Source organism: Anas acuta, chromosome 6, assembly GCF_963932015.1.
Source record: "Anas acuta chromosome 6, bAnaAcu1.1, whole genome shotgun sequence".
NCBI lineage: Eukaryota > Metazoa > Chordata > Aves > Anseriformes > Anatidae > Anas > Anas acuta.
Genome location: NC_088984.1, coordinates 19,223,803 through 19,244,468, shown reverse-complemented (window position 1 = coordinate 19,244,468; position 20,666 = coordinate 19,223,803). Strand labels below are relative to the sequence as shown.

The window sequence follows — 20,666 nt, the reverse complement described above, 5'->3', positions numbered from 1 at the left end:
CTTTGTTGGGATAAACTCTAGAATGTCCTTTCTTATTTTTCTGCAGGTACTGAACCTATTTTTGGCCTTGCTATTGAGCTCTTTTAGTGCAGACAACCTTGCTGTGACAGATGATGATAATGAAATGAATAATCTCCAAATTGCTGTTGCAAGAATGCAGAAGGGCATAGATTATGTGAAAAGAAAAGCACGTGAATTCATCCAAAAAGCTTTTGTTAAAAAGCAAAAAGCTTTAGATGAAATCAAACCACTTGAAGATTTGAACAACAAAAATAGTTGTGTTTCCAACCATACAACTGTCGAACTAAGCAAGGACCATGACTATATTAAAGATGCAAATGGAACAACTAGTGGCATTGGCACAGGCAGCAGTGTGGAAAAATACATAATTGACGAAAGTGATTACATGTCGTTCATAAACAACCCAAGCCTGACTGTGACAGTGCCCATTGCTGTGGGTGAATCTGACTTTGAAAATTTAAATACAGAGGAATTTAGTAGTGAATCAGACCTGGAAGAAAGCAAAGAGGTATGTAGATACTTTGTGCATTTCTCTGTGATATTTTGCATGTTTTTATTTTTTTCAGGAAAAAAAAAAAAAAAAAGTGTATTCATCATTTGTTATTTTGTTGCTTCTTTGTACAAAAGCAGAAGTGTATAAAGGAGGCTTTAATTCTTTATGAATGAGAGGGTTAAAAAATTACAGTAGTTCCAAGAGAAGATAGGATGTCAGGGAATGAGGGACCAAAGCAATCCATAAAGACTCCTTATGGCCTGTATTTTGTAATTGCAACAACTGGTAGATCAGGGTATTGCCTTAGCTGCATGCTTATTCCACCAGAAACTTTTGTTTGCACCCTGTAACAAGGATCCCATTAGAAGTAACATGCACATTCTCTCTGCCACTCAAAAAAAAATGCTCCTCTATGTGTTTGTGGTTTTTTTGTTTGTTTGTTTGTTTGTTTTGTGAGCAGGAATAAAACAGAAAACATAAAAATAGCTAGACTACTCTTTCCTTTAGACAATGGAATTTAGATTTTATAATTGTCAACTCTTTAGACCAATAAAAAGATTGCAATAAAAGATTCAACCATAGACATTTCAATATACTTCAAATCCCCTTAGTTGTTAAGACTGAAAAATGGTATCAGCAGACTAAAACATCTTATGTTCCTAATGGAATGTCAAAGCAGGCTAGAGATATAAAACTTTGTTGAGATCTGTATTTAAAAAAAAAAAAAAAAAAAAAAAACAACATATTACAGATGTAACCATTCTTTTACATGACTTCTTTGGGGCTATTTTAACAAAATAATTTCCATTGATATACTAACATAATTTGCAAAACAACTACACCCTCGGCAAATTCAAGTGCTGATATTTTAGTCAAAACAGAAAATTATCTTTCCAGACATTTAAGAAGAATAACTTTCTTATTTCAGGAACCTTAAACTAACTTCTTTAAGGAACCTTAAGCTAACTTCCATTCAGTTAGCAATCCTGTTTTTTTGTGGGATACCAGACACTGTTGTATTGCTTCAACATTGTAGTACTTCAGACACTCAGTTTTAGGCTAGCTGAGTTTTATGCTGCTGTCACTTTGGTGTACCTAACCTCTCTAGTGTTCCCTACAAAAATCTATTGCTAAACTAAGAGCTATCCTTGGATCCTCTCTAAGAAAGCAGACTAGTACAAAACCACCTCTTCCCTTGGGAACCTATTTCAGAGCATTGTTCCAATTTCCCATTGAATATCTGAAGCATTAATATTTCTTTTCCTATTAAATATTTTCTAAAATGTCCTATTGGACATAATAGACTTTGATTCAAGCTTTTGAATTGCTGCCACAATAGATGTTATACAAATTTCTTTGAGCACACTATCCAGAACTTGCCCCAGCTGAAAGAATTTCTAAATAGAACAAAATTTAAGCAAAGACTCATTGGAGAAAAATGACCACTGGTCATCTACTCTCCCCATAACTGCCTTAATGCTGGCTGGTCCAGTCTTCCAAACCATCAGAGGGTAGATGGTCAAATGAAGGAACACAAGCTGTTTTATGACTGATCAATGGTGAATACACTCAGGTCAGGAAAGCTTTAGGTAACTGTACTACCTAATCATCCCCTTGCAAGATAGAAAGAGAAGTAGAGGGAATGCTGCCTGTAGGACCAGCCTTATCTTTCATTCCTTTGAGAAAGCACCATGACATTTCTGATTTTTCCCACAGAAAATTATGAAAGAACAACTCTGTTATATAGTCTTCTTTGGGAAGAACATTCAGCATCTCTGTTTTGGATTTGAGTCCAACTCCTTATTTTATATTGACTGTTAGTAAAAAAAGAACTGTAAAAGAGATGAACACTAGAACAGCTTTCTTTGGCAGCCTTTGAATTAGCTGAGTTTTAGATGAGAGCCCACTTAGAAAAGACTATATGCACTTCCAAGGCCAGTGGGAACAATCAGAGGAGTTCCAACTGGCTTCAGAACATATTGAGTTCTTCAGCACCATTCCTGGAGTTTTAGAGTGCTGGCCAGGATCCCTTTTTCCTGACTGAATTAGCCCTAAAAGCTTGTCTCTTCCTTCCCTCCTTCCTTCCCTCCTTCCTTCCCTCCTTCCTTCCCTCCTTCCTTTTCCCTCTAGCTGTGTATCCTCTTTTTCTTTAGCAAACTAACAACTTAATTATCTTAAAAGTATAAATCACACCATTAATTTCAAAGAGCTTAGTTTTTAAACTGGAGTGAGTTTGTAAGGTAAGGACAGTAAATCTACTATTACACTGCTTTGCAAGATTAAGTCAATGTCTTAATTATTACAACTTATATTGTTTTTCATCCCCATTATAGACCTTCTCTTTCCTTGTCCCAGTTTCAATTCAGTCAACTGATCAGGCCTCCTAACTTTGCATCAGCATATTTCATTTCCTCCAAAGATGCCACAAGTCAGCGGGCAAAAAATTAACGTTAATCCCAATTCATCTGTGAAGAACTTTGTCATTAACTTTCCTCCATCTTAATAGCTCCCTTTTGCCAATTTTGTATTAATTTTATATGTTTTATACAAATGTGCATCACCTCAGCTTGAACTAAGAATTTCAAATGTAGTAGTTTTGCCACATTTTATTGAAATTCACATTGATTTCTTTGCCTAGAAAAAAAAAAAAGACTCTTTGAATGCCGTTAGGCTCAGGGCCGTGACCACTGCCCTGGTCAGCCTGGTCCAGTGCATGACCACCCTCACAGTGAAGAAACTTTTCCTAACACCCATCCTGACCCTCCCCTGTCCCAGCTCCATGCCATTCCCTCAGGTCCTGTCGCTGTCCCCAGAGAGCAGAGATCAGCTCCCTTGTGAGGGAGCTGCAGGCCACCATGAGGCCTCCCCTCAGCCGGCTCTGCTCTGGGCTGAAAAAAACAAGGGACTTCAACCATTTATACATCTTCCCCTCTAGAATCTTTGTTGCTCTAGACTCTTTGGTGATCTTCGTTGCTCTCCTTTGAACACCATTTAATAGTTTCATGTCCTTTTTATAATGTGGTGCCCAAAACTGCACACAGGACTGGAGGTGAGGCCACAGCAGCATAGAGAACGACAGGACAATCCTTTCCCTCAGTCGGCTTACAGTGCTGGGCCTGATGCACCCCAGGGTACAACTGGCCCTTTTGGCTGCCGACCATTCAACTTGTCATTAAGCAAAACCTCCACATCCCTTTCCATGGGGCTGCTCTCCAGCATCTTGTCCCTGAGTCTGTACGTATATGCAGGGTTATCCTGTCCCAGTGCACAATCTGGCACTTGCTCTTGTAAACTTAATATGATTGGTGTTTGTCCAGCCCTCTAATTTGTCAAGATAATGCTCATCATGTTACTGAAAATTAGATTAGATTATAAAACATACTTTGTCATTTTATAGGCCATCCTTAATCTGACTCAGCCTAAACAAATGCAGTTTCTGCTTCCCTGTAAGTGAGCTAGATTTCTAGTACTTTTAATCTGGACTTGCTGACCACTAAAATACAACTTTTTCTGTGCTTTTTTCCCTCATTCCTTTGAGCTCCAACCTTATTTAGATAGTATATTTAAGCTCTTACCTGCTTTTCAGTAGAGACTGCAGATTGCTGCAGATATATTTAAGCTTTATTAAATCTATCCAACAGATCATTGCCACTTATGGTTAGCTGTGGTCATACACGTAAGTCCTTGAAGGCTTAGAGCCATCATTCATACTTTTTAGTTTGAAACTTAATTTTCTTTGAATATTATTTATCAGTGATACAGTTTCTATTTAATGTATCCATACAAAGCAAGAGGAAATTTTTTTTTAAGTACAAAGTTAACATGAGTTGATCAGCAATTCACTTACACTGAATACCATAACAAAAGCAGAACTATTTATTTTTTCTGAGGACTACTCATATTTGCGTTAAAACACTTACTGTGCGTTTGTGATCCTTTTTTTTTTTTTTTTCTTTACAGAAGCTAAATATGTCCAGTTCATCTGAAGGTAGCACAGTTGACATTGGACTCCCTGCAGAAGAGCAACCAGAAGCTGAACCTGAGGAAGCTATGGAGCCAGAGGCTTGCTTCACTGAAGGTGTTTGGGATGAAAAAATATAATAATAATAAAAATAATAATAATAACAGGAAAAAAAAACCACTAATTCATGAATAATTAATTGTTTTAACTAATTATTAATATTTGTGTTTAATTATTTACTCTTTTGTCATTGTTTAAACAATGATCAGAAGCAGTAATACTTTTAGACCAAAATTTAACATATGGATAGTGAATTTAATATCCCAAGCAATAGAAAGTACAATATAATAACACTTGCCCATATGCTACTACATAAACTTACCTTAAACTTGAATGAGTTAATATATTTTCATCTCTTACATTGCATTCTGTAATGTGGCTTCATATTGAATGGACTTTTATTTTTATGTGCATAGTGTATTGAGCACTTAGTTCTTGATAAATGATAAATACTTTTTTCTTATCTGTTCATTGATTTGTAAATTCCAGTCATCTCAGTAATAAATTTACTTGTTTTGGAGAGGAAAGAGATCATCTAGGTGAAACTCTATTGAGTTTTTACTAAATAACACATCTTCTGGAAATATAGTGCTGTGCCACTGTGCAGTCAAAATTAATGAAATTCAACAAAGTTTCTCATTTTCTCAATACATACGTTGTTTTAAAGGTTGTGTACGGCGTTTCAAGTGCTGTCAAGTAAGTGTAGAAGAAGGGAGAGGAAAGCAGTGGTGGAACCTTAGAAAGACCTGCTTCAGGATTGTTGAGCACAACTGGTTTGAGACTTTCATTGTCTTTATGATTCTCCTCAGTAGTGGAGCTTTGGTGAGTAAAACATGAAGAGAGTGTCATAACTGTGTCAGAAAACATTGCTTTATTTAGTTGTCTCTTCCAGAAAAATTCCATGACTTCAAAGGATCACCAAATTTTAGTCAGGACTTCAAAAAAAAAAAAAATGCTGAAAATGGCTCTTCTCAATAATGTCCAAAAAATAACAGACAAAATCGATTAGAGAGGGCTTAACTCCATTGCTGAAAGTGATATGTCTGAATGTGGGAGAGGGAGAACATGTGAAGAAAACACATTTAACTTCATTATTTGGGTTTGCCTCTAGTTTTACTGGTGTTTACTGATATATCTCAGGAAAAGAACTGTCCTCTCTTTGAATAAGAATTTATTGTTTATGCTTCTAGTTCAGCCTCTTACAGACTTATGTCTGGGATATCTTTAAAAACATAAATTTTCCAATCACCATGCTGTAAGTTTAACAAGCATATAGGGACAAAATAAAGAGAAGCCAACCATCATGTAAGTCTATAACAAAAAAAGAAAAAAGAAACAAAACCATTCCAAAAAACAACATCAACAAAACAAAATAATATATCATTTTACAAATATAAATAATGATGAAGAATATAGAAATTTGAAATTAGCAATTAAATAAAGCTGAACCTGGATTAGTTGAGCCTGAACTGAAGTTTCTTAGGCAAACTGTTTGCCCTGAGATTTCCTAGAGCATATCTGGCATCTGTGCAGGTAAATGTAATTACCATTCAGTAAATTACCTAAGTTTCTGCATCATTAAACAAAATTACTTTGCAAAAGTCTATTAGAAACTCTTTAGGCCACTCCCAAATCTTTAAAATACACTTAATGGCTAGCAGTTTACCATTATGCCTATCATGAGACTTGGTTAAATCTGTAAGTATTCTGCTTGTCTTTGGTCTAATATCAAAATAACAATCAAATAAGCAACTTTTACACAACACGATGTGACAAGTTTCCTGTGTCACAGGAAAAAAAACCTCATAGACTCATATCTACAGTACTGATGATACTGATTGGGGAAAACCCTTAGCAACATGAATTTAAATGAAAGAAAAGTAGTGGCAGGAGACTGATTAAAGGTCAATTTCCATCATTGTGTTTAGAGGAAGTTTGGGATGAGATGCAACTTAGCACCTCATGCTCCTGAAACTAAGGTGTATGTCATCCATAGAACGTTTACCTTGGGAGAATGCCACACAGATCAGGGCATTAGCTTAATACCCTAGAGATGTGAGACAGCTCTTTGTGACAGAGAAAAGGTCTCCTCAGACCTGCCAACACTGTATTCTAACGTTTATCCCAAGGTCACACTTGAGACAAGTCTCGCTATCATTACAGATGGAAAATCAGGCAGGCATAAGCTCCAGGATACTTGCAAAGCCCAGCTGCAGGCACACGCAGGCAGGAAGAAATGCACCACAAGCTTAGCCTTTAGCATAGTCTGATTCATGAAATGGAATTGGTACGTGCCAACTCTTCCCAATATTGTGAGCTAAAGCTGCTAGTGTATCAAAGTACATGAGCATCCAAAACTACTGATACACAGATACCAATTGGATGATTGTTAGAGAAACACTAATCATTTGAACTGACAGAAGTGTTTCAAAATCAGACTGGGTAAAAATGAATGTTAGTATTGATAAATACCCAAATCTTTGCAAGCTTACAGATCATTCCAGCTCTTTCACTCCAATAAAACCAATAACTCGTATATGAAATATTAGTATAATTACAATTTAAAAGTGATTAAAGGGAAAATTTATTAGAGGACAGAAATAATTACTGAAAAGCAGACATTATACGTTTGAACATCATTTGTCAAACTTCTAAAAAAAAATTAAGACACACAAAACATATAAATAAATTTGCAAGGATCATAAGAAATTTTATGTATCTAATAATATGTGAATAATACAGTAGAGAGGGTATTTGATTTAGATATATTTTTTAAGAAAATAATAACTTGTTTTATGATTTATGGCTTAAATTTTTCAAAAACTAACAGGACTTAAAAGCATAAGATCATCTGCATTGTCATTTTACTGAAAATTTTACAGCTATGGCCTTGGATTTTTAAAATGGATCTACCTACATACAAACTAAATTATAAATTACTCAGCATAATTCGGTTCACTTCCATCGCTTTGCAGAATCAAAAAAAAATTTGTAAGTACTGAAAATGATCTGAGTATAATAATTGACCAGCAGCAATGAATAAATAAAGATCTCTATCCAGTGAAGAAGTTGTTGCTGTGTAATATCTGCTTCTCTATCCTGTAAGGAAGAAAATATAGTTCCATAGGCTAAGAACAGATATATGCAGTTAGCAGAAAAGGAACCTTGAGACAAAACTGAAAATCACATGCCTGTTCTTGAAGAAAGGTTTGCCTTTTTTTTTTTTCCCTACCTTTGTTGTTTCTGTTATAACTTAAATTGTACGGCAACAAAAGGGAACAACCAGTATGTTTTTCTCATAGGCTTTTGAAGATATATATATTGAACAGCGTAAAACTATCAAGACCATGCTGGAATATGCTGATAAGGTCTTCACTTACATCTTCATTCTGGAAATGCTGCTGAAGTGGGTGGCCTATGGCTATCAAACATACTTTACTAATGCTTGGTGCTGGCTGGACTTCCTGATTGTTGATGTATGTAGTGCTTTTCCTTTGTGCTACTTTTATATTAATTTTATCTGGTGTTTGATTTTGGTTTTTGTTTGTTTGTTTTGTTTTGTTTTTCATTTGTTTGTTTTTAATTACTTGTTCTACGAACATAATATCTGTGTATGCCAACTAGTTTATTTTTCATTTTAAAATGAAGGTATAGCATAGAAGATCAGAAGAATAGGTCGGAAGAACAGATCAGAAGATGAGAAGAATAGTATATGAGATCATTATACTATTATTTGTGCAATAAATAGTTAAGGAATTAGAGTAATGGAGGAGCATTCAGGGGAAATGGAAAGAAAACTGAAGGTCTTATATTGGTCAGGAGCCATAGCATGTGGAGGAAGAATATGGCATTTCTCATTGACAAAATGCAGGGACGTAGAATATATACAGGCACATGGATATGAGACTTTATTAGTTCTGCTGCCTGTGGAAATATTTTTGTAATGTATTTTCAGAAACAGCACAATCCAGGATTGTCCAAGTTAATGTCAATGTAGAAAGTACATAAATTCAGTATTTAGCCAAAAGTTTTTTTCAGTATAACCAAATATAAAAAAATTAATCCTTTCTACCAATTTCCAGACAAACAATGTTGCTCTGTGACCCATCTGTTAATTCAAAACAGTCTTCAATCATTTCCTTTCCAGTTGTGGGCAAACAAATGGGCATTATCAACAGTAATTATTGATCCCAACAGCACTGTAAAACAGAGAAAAATGGAAAAAAATGCTTAAATTGGTAAAAAGGAGAGATTAATTTATTTTTGTGTGTGTGTGTGTTTGTGGTTTTAAATGTCCTCAAATCATTAGTGCAGTATGAAATTCCTAATTATTAATGTTTCCAGATATTAACTAACTGTTACCATATGGTACTTCTGTTTATTTATTCACCTGTCATACTCTTCTTTCTTATTACTTTTTTTTTTTTTTTTTTAATTTAAAAGACTTCGTATTCCTGAAGAAAGTGGTCCAAAATTAGATTCTTCTAAAGGAGTTTATAGCTCACATCTATGGTATGTAAAGTAGTATTTACAATATAATAATTTTTACTTTCCTGTTTTCATATAGGTCTCTTTGGTTAGCTTAACAGCAAATGCATTGGGTTACTCTGAACTTGGTGCCATTAAGTCCCTTAGGACACTAAGAGCTTTGAGACCTCTAAGAGCTTTGTCACGATTTGAAGGCATGAGGGTAAGAAAAAATGAAAGAATCTGAAACTATGCATGCATACAAAGGATCCATGCATGCAGAATAAGGAATGATAAGTCCATGCAGAAAGGCTGCATTACCTTTTTATCTATTGCATATCTTTTACTAACAGATAAGCAAAAAGCTTCATCAATTCACCTAAATCCATATGCAGTATCACATAGAAATTATGTTCATTAAAGTTACTTTACTTTCTAGCCAATCTCAGGAGTTTTCTGTTTAATGCTTTGAAATTGCCGACTATGAGCTCTCTCAATAGACTCTTAACAAGGAATAAAATGAAGCAGGTTTTTATTATTTTTTACTGATAAGCATATTATTATATTTATACAAGGATCAAATTTAGCTTTAGTTAATAAAACTATTTTCTGTTATCAGTTGAAATTCTTCATTTTTCTTCATATCTGATAAACCAACTTTGGTCTAACCCCACAGAATTTTACTAGATCATAATAGAGTTATATTCGTATCAGCTAGTCGAGTTGTTTAAATATATTTCTGAGTTTGGCTGGCTTTTGAAATAAAAACAAATAAAACCATTTGATTTCTCTATGAAATTAGTCTTTTTGTAAGGCAAATTCAGTACAATATATATAAGGTTATTTCACACTTAATCCAAGTAATTTAGAGGTCCTGCTTACTATACATCTCACTCAAGGAAGCATTTTAAATTTTTTTTTCATCCGTTTATGCTTTCTTTTCCTTAAAGCCACTGAATACAAACTAACTCTATATGCATGTCATTGAAGTATGTTTTAAGAGAATGCTTTTCACTACTTCCTGGAAACATGAGAGAAATATTGTGCTAATGAATTTCACGTCAATTGTAATATACTGAAATAGCCTAGAATATACTGTCTGAACAGCCTTTAGATACAAATCTAAGCTTAAGGAAGTCAAATCTCTGAATTCTTAAATTGTATTCCTCAGGCTACATATGTCTACTTCATAAAGAATCAGAAATAAAATACTGCTAACCGATGATTGCTAGATTAATAAATTTCAATTTCATGTTGCAGTTTTACTATTATCAGTTTTCTCATCATTTGAAATTTGTGAATTGATAACTCAGCAGGGTAAGAGCTGGTCAAATACTACAGAGTATGAGTTTTCACCTAGGTTTAGAAAGACTATTTCATTTAGCAGTTTTCACTTTGACTTTCTTTGTACTTGTTGTTCATGACCATTCAGATAAATGTGTTTTTGTGCAGACAAACGTTGGGAAATTGCTCTGAGCTTTATTTTCTTAATAGTATTATTTTCAGCTGCAGGAGGACTGGGAGATTAGTTTAGAAGTTACACGGGGAAAAGAAATGTAGCTCCTTAGATGATGTTGGGGGGGGGGGGGAAAAAAAGATCATTACTGGAAAGACAATGTCAAAATTAATAGCCATATGTTTTATTTCATTTTTATGTATCCTTACGATTGCCTTAGGAAATTTCCCATTTAAAACATTTAGGATGTTCATGGTCTAAGAAAAGTACCTGTTATTTGGAATCTGTTTACTGCTTTCCCTTATTTTTCACTGTAAAAATATGAAATTATGCCAGAAGCACAATCATATGGTGGAATTTCAGATACACAAGATGAATAATTAATGAGTAACTTACTGTGTAGGAATCACAGAGAAGCCTGGAAAAGCAAAAAAGGTTATAGCTTCAATATTAATGACAGTCAATCAAGTACCTTATTCCAGTCACTTAGCAAATTTGACTGGTCAAATGCATAGTCCTTATCTTCACTATTAGTTACATGCACTTCTGAAAGTGTGTTTTTTTTTCCAAAGAGTTTGGCAAGTGTTCACAGTAACAGCTCATTGATAGATATAAGCATTACTTTATGAATGACTCACAAACAGTAAAAAGATTCAAATAACAAATAATTGACCAGCTCATTATAGGCTATAGCCATGTGAAATTACAGTTGTCTCAGAAATTGAGTTCATTTTGTAAAAATCCATTAAAGCATTTATTTTTTTTTAAATCTGCCAGCAGGAAGTAAAAATAATTTAACCCTCCTTGCTTTTTTATATTGCTTATACACTGACCTACAAGCTGAGGTTTTTGTTTTTTTTCAGCATGTATTTATAATTTTAATGTTTTGCCCCATTTTCAAAATTAGGTAAAATTTGCCTTGAAAATAAGATCAAATGTATTTCATAGGACCCTTATGTTTAAGAAGCTTTGTATAATTTTGGAAAACAAGCTGCCAAAACAAGCTAAGCTACTTTAAATTGATCTTTTTTTCTTAAATAAGCTTAACATCCTGGTGAATTGGCATAATGCAGCATTCTGCAGTCATTAAATACTAATAGCTATTTTGTTATCTCGAAATATTAAACATACTTCACTCTTTAAGTCATGTTATATTCTGTGGTTACAACTTAAATTTGTAATTATGCTGTTTCATAAGTGGGATAGATAAATTCTCTTGGCAAAGTGAACATAAGATCTATGAATCTCTTGTGACAAAATAGCTTACAAGTGGCTCACAGCCTGTGCTTGCCTCAAGCACAGAAGTGAATGGTGCCATATTAAGGCATTTAAAATATCTACTAGTACACTGCAGTCTGAGAAATTTTAATACTTCCTTCAGTGAATCTCAAAACCAACTCCACCCAGATGCTGGAAGGCAAAGTAAATAATTGTTTTAATTTAATTTAAATTTCTGTCATAGGGTTCATATTCTCATCTCAATTAGTATATGTACCGAGCAGAAGTATCTGCAAAATGAGATTTGAATATACCCATTGCTTTTTGTTTAGCTTTTTAGTACTTGCGATATAATGCTTTTGCGCTAGTTCTGAATTGGTATGCTACTTGTAAACGTAGAATACTGAGTACACATTGCTTTGCTAAGATAGATGATTAAGTGACAATAAAGCATGCATTTGTGTCTAATTTCACAAATAAAGCATGTCATGCCGTGCTTGATTTATATATTAGAGAAATAGTAGAAGGCAGCAAACAATCTGAAAACTACTTGCACTTTCAGTTTTGCATGCCTTATGCATATTTCTGGCTGATGGCTTTAAACATTTACTGTATTTCAAATTTCCAGTCCAATTTCATAACATGTAAAAATAAATCAGAGTATTTTATGTCTTTGATATCCTCTAAAATTCAATGGCTATTCCTTAGATTCCCTTACCAAGAAAGAGAGAATGAGACATTTCCAAGAGTACTCCAAACTTCATTAGTAGAAAGAAAGAGTTTCTCATATGATTGAGTTATAAAATACAGCATCAAGTGTCTGTCATTACAGATTCACAACTAATAACAGGCTATATATTTCTATTTCATATAGGATAACCTATCTTCAGCTTGGATGGGGTGGAGCACTGGTTCCTCCCTTTATCTGTATTATGGGTACAGTATTTCCCACTTTTCTACCCTTAACAATTACAGTGTGACTGATCACTGCATTGTATATTTAAGGTTGGAAGGAAAGAGAATATCATTTGAGAATCTTAGTAGCAGCACTACCATATTATACATATTCACTCTACATCCCCTTCTTAATTGCTTTAAATATTTGGAAACAATTGTTTGAAATTTCTGATGTTATGGATATAACATGAAAACTTTTGAGAAAATCAGTATCATTATTTAGAATTATCTGAGTTCTTTTTGCAAGAGAAAGGCTCTTCAGTTATTTTTTAGATTTTGAGATTTTTTTTTTTTTCACTGAGATTAAAAAATGGCTTTCTTTAAAAATTCCTTTACATTGTTTTGGAAAGATCTCTGCTTTACTCTGTTACTCAGTTACATACATTCCAAAAAAAAAATCCCATAGAATGAGTTTTGAGCATTACTTATGGTACAATAAACATTACAGTCTGAATACTCACAAATATAAATATTTCCATAATAGCAGTTTACATTTTTGAAGAATTTTTAAACTCATATGTTACATCAGTAGATTATTCCAAGTGTATATAGATAACATGAGACATCGTATAATATATATATTCATTTCCTGGAAAACCTGAATTCAGTATTCATTGCAGTAGAAACTGGTCTCTGTTGGAAACTACTTTTTATAATTTTCATAAAATGCTAATAATTTTGTTCATAATTATTTTGTACTATCCCCTGGAGTTTAGAAATGTTTTACAGGAAACATGTCAATGATGCAAAAAATTTGCATTTACTGTCAGGTCCTTAGTAAATGCTTGATCTTTGACTATTACAACCACTAATTGTTGGAGGTTATAATTTCTGCAGGTTTTTTTTATAGCTTCAGTGGAAAGGGTAAATCAACACAAACTGCATTTGCTGTAGTTTTAGCATCTTATTTTACAGATAAGAATTGTGTACTCAGTTACAAGAAAGTGTATTCACTACCTTTTGCAAATTTCCCTTAAATATAGAGGAATTTTCAGTAAGGGATTTTTTTAAGAACTACAGTCTTATTTACTGAGTTTTAAGGAGAGTCTATTCAAAGTGCAATGTCTCCTGAAACACAGTTGAAACTTTACAAAATTCAGTGTAAGAAGAGTCTGTGTTTAGAGTCATAAAACATACAGGAAATATCTTTAGTATTTTGAGTTGTTTCTTAGACTATAATTCTAAAGTTGGAAAAGAGCTTTTAAAGGAGTTGCTTATATCACTGAAAATGGTATGATTGTTGTTTGGATTTGCGTTTGCTCTATCTTGAAGAAAATACTGTTAGGATCTTGATTCAATTAAATATAAAGGGCAGTAACAATACATTTATGTCACAACAAAAGCAAATTTTTCTTTTTATTTTTTCTTTCACTAGATCTGGTGAATTTCAAAGATACCATTTCCACTTCAACTAATTATTCTGCTTTCATGCTTGTATATATTTACAGTATTTACCTGCTCTTAAACAAGTGCAGCCATGTGATTTATTGCTTGACAGATAATTATTGTGTTTCATCACACAGTATGTTAAATCATGTTTTCTCCATGTTATGTCTTCAAAAATATTCTGCCCTATGCTTGATCTGTAGTGAGAACCAGAATCAAAGCTGCTATGGGAACCCCAGTATTTTATTAAATCCAACAGTACAGCTTGTTTCTAATAGACTGTAACAAGTATAAGAAATGCTTCTGTTGTTACTTTAACCAAGTTAAATTTTGTTATGAAAGCTGTCCTAGAATTGCAGACCTGTTGAAGTTAGAAGTGACATCAGACATCCTGGCTGAACCTCCCTGCTACCAGCTCAAATATTCTAAGATGCAAACTCACCACCCAATAGCATGAAATTTCCACAGCACAGTGTTTTCCTTTCTTTGAAGATAAAAATCAATACCAGAACCATTTTTCAGTCAGCTGAAAAGGAAAGTAAGAAAAGGAAAAGCAGAAATGACAGCATTAGCTTGCTAAGAGAGTAAATTTATTTTCGTCTGATATCTTTCGTCTTTTGCTTCAACTTTGTTCATTACTGTTAAGATTAAGACTTAGTTATGTCTCCTTGTCAGGTCTCTCTCTGACCCTTTCCATCTGCCTGTCTTCTCTTTGCATGCTTCAGTTGAATCCAAAATTTTCTTTACAACTGCTGCTCTAAATGGTAGATTTGTAAGTCTTCACCTGTATCCTCAATGCAGTCTTCATTTTACCTAGAAAACTGAAGCCCTTCTCACAAATATTGTAATTTTGTACTTAATTTTTCCCATTGTTTCACGGGAAACAATTCACATGCTATTTATAACACTGACAAAACACATTCATTTCTTTCATGATCTTTTTCACATAGCAACCATTTGTTCTTCTCTGCTTAATTAAATAAATTTCTAGTCTCTCTATTGGAATTCACTTTTATGTATTTTCTATTTTCTACTTTGTAGTGATCCTGAATCAAGGATAAGAATTAATCTGCTACAAGAAGAAAATGATTTTATTTTTTTTCCCTTGCTTCTAATTTTTTAAGCCCTTTTCAAAATGTTACTTTTTTCTGAACTTTTATAATTATAGCGTATGTAGTTAAAAATAAATTATATGTACATGCATGTGTTAAGGCAAACTGTGTAGCTAAGGTGAATTCCTGACAATATTCTAGGCATTTTACTACCAAATATGTTCTAAATTGTTTAGGATTAGAAGGGCTTACACAACGCTTAATGTTAAGATGATAGATATTAGAGAAAAAAAAAAAAAGTTTTCTTGTGCATGCATGTGTATATTTATGTAAAATCATTTTATTTGGAGTATAGCATCAGCAGCAATATTGCTTTTTACAGCTACAGTTCACTCTTTCTTAACTTCAAGCTCATGTCCTACTCAGTTAAAAACCTCTGCCTATAAGGAAGAATGAGGCCTATTTTGTTAGAGACTGTGTATACATTAATTAGGGATAACAGAAGATTCTCATAAAAAAATGAACTATAGTTCATCTAGTATCAAATGGATCATATTCCAATGGAATTATTTTAAGGATTTCACAATTTTTATCTGGATTATTTAAGTGTTTAAGTTCATCTTCACCATTGTTAGTCTTTGCAAAACTTGGATATTAGAAAATCACTGTAACATCACTGTAGTCCTGGATGATCTCGTAATTGATGAAAATTGCATTTGCTGAGATGTTTGTTTGTTGATTTTGTTTGCTGATTAAGACTTTGTCATCACTGATTACCCTGCAGGTCCATGTACTTCCTATTTTTACCTGATAAACCAAACAAGAACTTTGAAGAAATTGTACATGTCTCTTAAGGTACTTCTCTTCTAGAAATAAAATGCCTTGTTTTATATCACATTACATATCTACAAGGTTGCAGATTATGTATACAAACCAAGTATTGAAAAGCCAGTAACTGCCATCTTATAAATACCAAGCAACCTATGAACACCGAAGTGTAAAAAGATAGCTAAGATATACTCTACAATAAATTCTCTATTCTTCATAGATATGCATCTATGGACATGCACCAGTCTTCAGAAAATACCACTATTCATATATAGAAAAATATATATTTTATATTTCTGACTTTCTCATAGGAACATCAGATAATATTCCATGATAGTTAAACTAGGAAATGCATAGTATACATATCATAGATCTAGTGACAGTGAAAAAGCAATTGGTTAAAGGTACACGAAGGGCAACTATACATTGATTTCAAACTGCTGGACAGCATATTGTAGTCCAGTAGTATACTTATGCTGCCATAATATAAATAAATCAGCTGATGCACAGGTCTACTTAAGCTGTTGGTTCACAAATGACAGGATCAAGGAATGATACTTTTCAGGACAAAGCCTTTTTCCAATGATAGCTTGCCCTGGACATTGCCTATAGGCAATGCTAATATTTTTGACTCAGGTATGAGCTTTCTTTGTGGTCTCTCTCAGACCTCTGACTTTGATCCTCTAACTGGGAAAGTTACTTTATTCCTTATGTCTTTTCCTCCCTTTCCTCTATGGTTTAAGAGAGAATGCACCTGATATACACCTCCTGCTCAAGTCAGTGTGGTTTCATCATCTTCTAGCCTTTGTTGTGGAAAGTCCTCAAAGTCCTGTGTTATAAGAACATTCTTAACTCAGATCATATATGTCACCTGAGCCTCCATTCCTGTCCACCCATGGCACACCTACCTGTTCATTCCATTAATCTTCCATTAATCCTCTGTGGTGGACCAAGCATCTAAACCAACAGCTGCTTGTTCACTTCATCATCTTTCATTGCTCTCTGTCAAATTTGTGTACATCTGGACTTTGGCCAGGAGAGCAGGAGAGATTCATGATCTTATGACAGGTGTTCTTACATCATATCTGTTCAAGACAAAGCAATACTCATAGTTTACTCTCAAATCCTGCCCTAAGTCATTTCAGTATTTCATTTGAGCCATGAATTAATTTTCCTTTTTTTTTTTTTTTTTTGATGCAGCTTATGCTATGTATACTGCTCTTCTCTCTCTGCATGCTGCTGCCTTTGAACTACTGTCTCTTCAATCTTTGTACTGCTAAGAGAGAGATGAATGGCTTTTTGTATAAAGCCCTTTCTGAAGTCTATTACTGCATGACTATACAGTCACAGAAATTATTCATCTTTAGATACGTGTATTCAAGCCTATTCCTTGTTCTTCTTCCTTGGAGTTCCTGAAGGTTTCCTCAGGCTTTTCCAGATTTCAAGGGACTGAGTATGGGAGGAACATGTCTTATACTTGTTACGGCCATTTGTCAAGCATGCATAGAAAATAAGGTTTGATTTCATCCATAAGGGTATTGGTGAAGTAAAAGTTATTTAGCTTTCTGCATTTGTATGTGTGAATCTTATGTGAGAATGTACATGCAGGGAAAAAAAAAAAAAAAAAAAAAAAAACACTATAGCTTTCAAACAACTCAGATATGAGATGAGGAATATCAAATCTTTGAGGAAATTTTCCTGTTTAAGTCTAAAAACACTAAGTTGATGACTCCCAAAGTAGAGGCAAAAAAAATTCTTTGTCATTTTCAGTAGGAAGAATGTTCCAGACATAATCATATAATATTCCTCTTCACCAGGGAGTTTGGAACTTCTTTAAAAAAGCTACAACTTTTATGGATAAAGTTGTTATCAACCAGCGATAACAACAACAACAAAATTTACTGCTAACTTGTACTGACATATCTTCATATCAGCCAGAAGATAAGATAGATAATTAGCGTTGTAGTAATTCTTTTATTTTAAGTGCATAACTGATGCTGGAGGTTAAACATTTGATGAAAATATAAACATGACAAGAATTCTGTGTATATGAAATACTGCTTTCTTCAGAGGAGTCATTATGATTTCCCATGATGATTTTTTTTTTTTCTTAACTGGATGAATATCAACTAAGATGTAAGATGGTCTAGAGTCCATTTGTCCTTGTAGGTGTCAGGTGCTGCTTCCTGCTTTTACTTATTGCCATTCCACCCACCTGAGGCCTACCTATGACCAAGCAGAATCAGCCTGGGCTTTTGCAGCTTGCTTACTGGAATCAGCCTGACCCACAACATCCCTCTTGATGAAATACATAGGTAACTTAAAAAAATAACTACACTGTCGGCATCTTTTCCCAACTTGTTGACATTACATTCTGGACTATCAAGGAATAATAGAAAATAGACCCAAGAGAACAGCCTCTTTCAAAATAAAAACTACATTTAAAATCACACAGATCTGCTCTAGTTTTGAAGAAAGAACAAAAGAGCTTTAGTAGCCAACATTCTGTTAACCCACTACAGATTATATCCAACAAGAAGTAACTGACATTTTTTTATTTGTTAGATTTTTAACTGATTAAGAAATGCTTCTTGATCCCTCTTCTGCGTTCAGTTCATTTTAATTGCTTCTCTTTTTTGTGTCTATTTGACATAACTCATGTCCAGGTGTTATGTGTGTATTTTGGGTGCTAACCTGGATATATATTATGTAAAATAAGGTCCTGGTTATCCTAATATACCTCAGTTACTCCCAAAGCAAACACAAGAGAAGTAAATGGGAGGGGAAAAACAAAAACAAAACAAAACAAAACAATATATATATATATATTTATATTTATATATATATATATACAGTTGCCTCCAACTGTATGTGTCAAATTTAAAGACTTCCTTTACAGTCAGACCGGTATCTGACCAGCATGAAAAATCCCATTATATGTTATACATAGTATAGGACAAAGACTCAACACTGTTGAAAAAGAAAAATAATCAAACAACAGCAACAACAAAAAAATACAATCAGAAAACAACTTCTAAAAGTTTTAATTTTGTTTTCTTCTTTTCTTAAAAAACCTTCCAGGGGGACTGGATAGCTCAAAGGGTTGGTAATAGGATACAGAGCCTTTCATCTCTAGGTCACCAGTTCGCATCCAGGCCAGGTCAGTAGTGACCAAAAATTGTTACCATTTGATGGGTTTTCAGTGACGTATATGAAATACGTTGTTGGAACTGTTGTTGGAACAGTTGCTGGATGCTGTTGAGTTCTTATTCAAGAACGTGGCTGGTCTGTTGGCAGTCACAGCAGCAAGACTGCCTTACCTGTTCAGCTAAAGATGTGAGATACTTCCATGGCCTTTTGGAGAAATCTTTTTACAACTATTATGAATTCATAATTGTTGCAACAATTACACAATTACTGTAGCAGTTAGTATTCTGCTGCCTGTTCTGGATCTGTGCTGTGGTCCAATGGATCTCTAGGTTGTTAAAAAGGTAACTGCTACAGGCACTTAGTTCATACAAAATCCTTCTTTCCTGCGAACCTTAATATATTTGAGTTGCTGAAATAAATCCCCCTCTTCCTTTCTTGACATCTCTATTTTCAGGTTTTTCACAGATTAATTCAATCAGTATAGCACATCCAGAACATTTTTATGGGGAGGAAAAAAAAAGGAAAGAAAAAAAATATATATGGACAGTAGCTGGCCTAGAAATTCAATCAGAAATACCTTAATACAGTGTTCTAGAACAGGTCTGAATTGGAATAAATTCCAAAATAATTTCATTCCTTATTGAAATGTTGTTCTCAATTCCATCAACTTAAGTAGTCACAGCGTTGTTCTCCCTGCAGGATAGTAAAACAACATTTCTCTTACTCCTTTGGAAATGGTTTATTGTGTTCAGATTATTACTGGGACCCTGTTAGACTTTTTAAACATATTTTTTTAAACATTAGTTTATGCTTACATCACCTAGATACTTCACATTTTCTGTAATAGAAATCTCTAGAATTAAGCGTACTTCTTTTAAAGTTAGCACCAAAAACAGAAGCTGCCAAGAAAAGCTAAATTTTCAAAAAGTCTTGGTTTTATACATGACGGTGATAATTTTGCTAAAGAAAGTTCCAATTTCTACCATCCAGTGGAGGAAGGCCTTAAAATGAGAAGAAAATATGCCCTGAAAATAACATTTCTACCTAAGATCTCTAAACAGGTCCTAATTCCTGGCCATAACTTTTGGGAGGAGGAGGGTGCTGAGTGACGAGTAACACAGCCACAACACTCTGCTTCCAAAGGCCTTCAAGAGGCTGTGCAATACAGGTAGTAAGATGGAGCAGCTCTGAGTTTGCTCAAAATTATGTCGGTAGTGGGGAAGATTCCTCCATGTTGCAGAAATTAAGGAACAAAGATAGACTTAACACATCCCAAGTTTCCACACCAATCCTTTCCTGTCTTACTGCAGGAATTGGATTACTAAGAATCAGATTCCTACTATATATTTTGTTTTACCTTTCCAGAAGGTCCTAAAAGTTTTTCAGAGAAAATAATAAAATTTAAAATAATATGCACTTTGTAAATGAGGTCTGGTATTGGATACTCAAGTAGAAGTGATTGCTCAGTTATTCAGCCAAACAAATATTGCAGAAGTTTTAGGAGCTTTGACAGACACATTTCTTAAACTTACATTATATATCAGAAAACTATAATTTTTTCTACATAAATAACTATTGATGTCTTGCCTACAAGGAGCTAAACAGGCAACTGGCCAA

General features: G+C 33.9%; 1 protein-coding gene across 3 annotated transcripts in view; it reads left to right on the top strand.

Moving 5' to 3' along the window:
* LOC137858226 (sodium channel protein type 1 subunit alpha) overlaps window positions 1–20,666 on the top strand; it is a 110,359-nt gene that overhangs the window by 69,361 nt on the left and 20,332 nt on the right. For all 3 annotated transcript variants that reach the window (XM_068685645.1, XM_068685646.1, XM_068685648.1), the window contains 5 exons: window positions 47–529; window positions 4,475–4,592; window positions 5,203–5,357; window positions 7,838–8,011; window positions 9,103–9,225. In XM_068685645.1, coding sequence (XP_068541746.1) covers window positions 47–529; window positions 4,475–4,592; window positions 5,203–5,357; window positions 7,838–8,011; window positions 9,103–9,225 — 1,053 coding nt within the window. The remainder of the gene's footprint in view (window positions 1–46; window positions 530–4,474; window positions 4,593–5,202; window positions 5,358–7,837; window positions 8,012–9,102; window positions 9,226–20,666) is intronic.